Source organism: Coffea arabica, chromosome 2e (genome assembly GCF_036785885.1).
Source record: "Coffea arabica cultivar ET-39 chromosome 2e, Coffea Arabica ET-39 HiFi, whole genome shotgun sequence".
In the NCBI taxonomy this organism is placed as follows: domain Eukaryota; kingdom Viridiplantae; phylum Streptophyta; class Magnoliopsida; order Gentianales; family Rubiaceae; genus Coffea; species Coffea arabica.
This window is the reverse complement of record NC_092313.1, coordinates 22,043,633-22,045,868: the sequence shown is the minus strand read 5'-3', so window position 1 is coordinate 22,045,868 and position 2,236 is coordinate 22,043,633. Positions and strand designations below refer to the sequence as shown.

At 46.2% G+C, this 2,236-nt stretch overlaps 1 protein-coding gene across 1 annotated transcript; it reads right to left on the bottom strand.

Annotated features, from left to right (window-relative positions):
- Positions 1-338: 338 nt before the first annotated feature.
- On the bottom strand, positions 339-1,763 carry LOC113731781 (long-chain-alcohol O-fatty-acyltransferase-like). The gene has a single exon (XM_027257210.2). The coding sequence runs from the start codon at positions 1,628-1,630 to the stop codon at positions 569-571; it is 1,062 nt and encodes a 353-aa protein (XP_027113011.1). The 5' UTR covers positions 1,631-1,763; the 3' UTR covers positions 339-568.
- Positions 1,764-2,236: the final 473 nt, after the last annotated feature.

The window sequence follows — 2,236 nt, the reverse complement described above, 5'->3', positions numbered from 1 at the left end:
CTGCTGTCTGGTAATAAATTAATAATGTGGAATGATGGTGCATCGGTGGGGAGCGACAGCTGTTAGAGTGTTAGTCAGAACTCAGAAGTTTGGTGGCTTTTTGTGTGAAACGACACCAATGGTCTCCCAGCCCTTTTTTTGCATCAAATTGTTGATGGGCGGGCCTGAGGTTTCCTTTTTATTTTTTTTCCTTTCAAGGACACGGGTTTCATTCATTATTGTCTTTTTGGTTTTTTTTTTTTTTTAAAAAAAAAAGAAGAAGAAGAGGGGGCAGTTATTTTGGTCCCTCTTCGCCACCTTTTGTGCTGCTGTGATTCATGGGCCGTTAGATCAAATGGTTGAGCAATACAAAACCCCTGAATCTGATCATGTTAAATAAACAACAGTTCATTAAAACAAAATAACAAGAGAAAAAAAAAAACTACATTGCCTACATCCAATCCATAGTAAACATTAATCTGGACATGCACATTAATCAGGTCCCATTCCATAAAGTTTGGATTATTATGACAGAAATGTTGGAGATCTTTCTTGAGGACCTGACCATTTTCAAAGACTTCCCCGTCTCTTAACTCAATTTGGGGCTCAGAATATTGGGAGACAAGGTCCCTAGCCTACCCTTCCAAGACTCACAAAAAGATCTGAACTCTTCAAGAATCATTTCATCAGCCCCGGACTTCATCAGGGGAGGAAAGAACAACCAAAAACTGGTTAAAATCACAAACCCGATCGTCAATGGGCCCGAAATAAACCATGGCATCTCCCGTTTTCCTTTCAAACCCCTCTTAATTACGAGTTCAATCATGACGCAGATTCCATGCAGGATGAAAAACGACGTCACTTCCCACGAGGGCTTCGCACGTGACACATAATAGTATATGAGTTCGTGCATCAGACCGGAGACTAAAAAAGTGGCGAAAAAGGCTGGCAGTGCGGCCCAGCGATTCCCCACTACACCTGCCGACACTGACCTGACGGGCTTGTACACCGAGAGCCGTAGCGTATTTGTCACGGTGAGGTTCCACCGCTTTCCCCAGAATTCTTGCAGAGAAGTCGACGAGTAGGGCGCATTGGACGGCGGCTCCAGCTCCAGACCCACCAGGGCTCGGACCACGGAACTCGAGAACGCCACCAGAACATCCACCAGAAGAAATATCACGCAACAGTAGTCTGCTTGTAGAACCAGCGGGTGTGCAGTTTCTCTGTACTTAGCTGCCAGGGCTAATAAAACGGACAAGGCTAAGATCTCCGTTCCTAAATTTAAAAACGGCACCTTTTTCTTGGAGGAGGATGGGTTGCTGTCATCTGCCCGCTTGGCTCTGATGGGGAGAGCGGCGGAGGCGATGAAGATGTGGAGGGACTGGGATTGGGCCCAGGCGAGTGGACCCTGTCCAAAGGCAAAGAGGAGGAGCTTGGAGTTGGCGAGCCAGGTGATGAAGAGTGATGAGACTCCTCTGAAGAAGACGGAGGGTATGTACATAGGGAGAACTGTGAAGTGACAGAAGACGGGTAGGAGAGAAACCAGCCTCAAGAAGCCTTTTGGGATTCTTGCAGGAATGAAATAGCAGTAACAGAGAGATGCTACCACCGATGACCAAGCATAGATTGATTTAAAGTTCCCGTGCTCCATTTTGGAAATGGTTGGCTATAAGCTTCTATTCTTATGGCGTTTGTGCTTTTGGGATGAGGAAAGCTTTGCTTTTATTGAACGGACCGAGCAAAGGACAAGATGCATACCTCAGCCCCCCCCCCCACCCCCCCACCCCCCCCAAAACTGCTCACGCACCAAGGAAACACATAAGCGGATGGTTGTTTATTTAATTATTAGTTACTGTACGATCAATATCGGTGGTGAAAGAAATAAATGGATTTTGTTCGGACTTCGGAGTCGTGCAGTATTTTTTATTGTAGGGACCCTTCGCGATGCCTACCACATGATGGCCGGCAAGACCGTCGTTCATGCTTAGATACTTGTGTATATAATACTAAACTACAAACGCATTTTGTCGTCATTGGCCGGCTTGTGACAACACAACAATCCGGTCAAATCAGACTTCAGACGAAAGATATGTGTGAGCTAAAACGTGGTGCCGTATTCTAATCAAAGCCGATGCGGCTTCCCTTAGGGTTCATCTTTGGCTTGGGAAGAGAATTTTGCTCTAGAAGGCGGAAAAACAACGGGAGGAAGACAACAGACGACGTTGACATCGAGGATATCACATGAGGGGGAACGGAG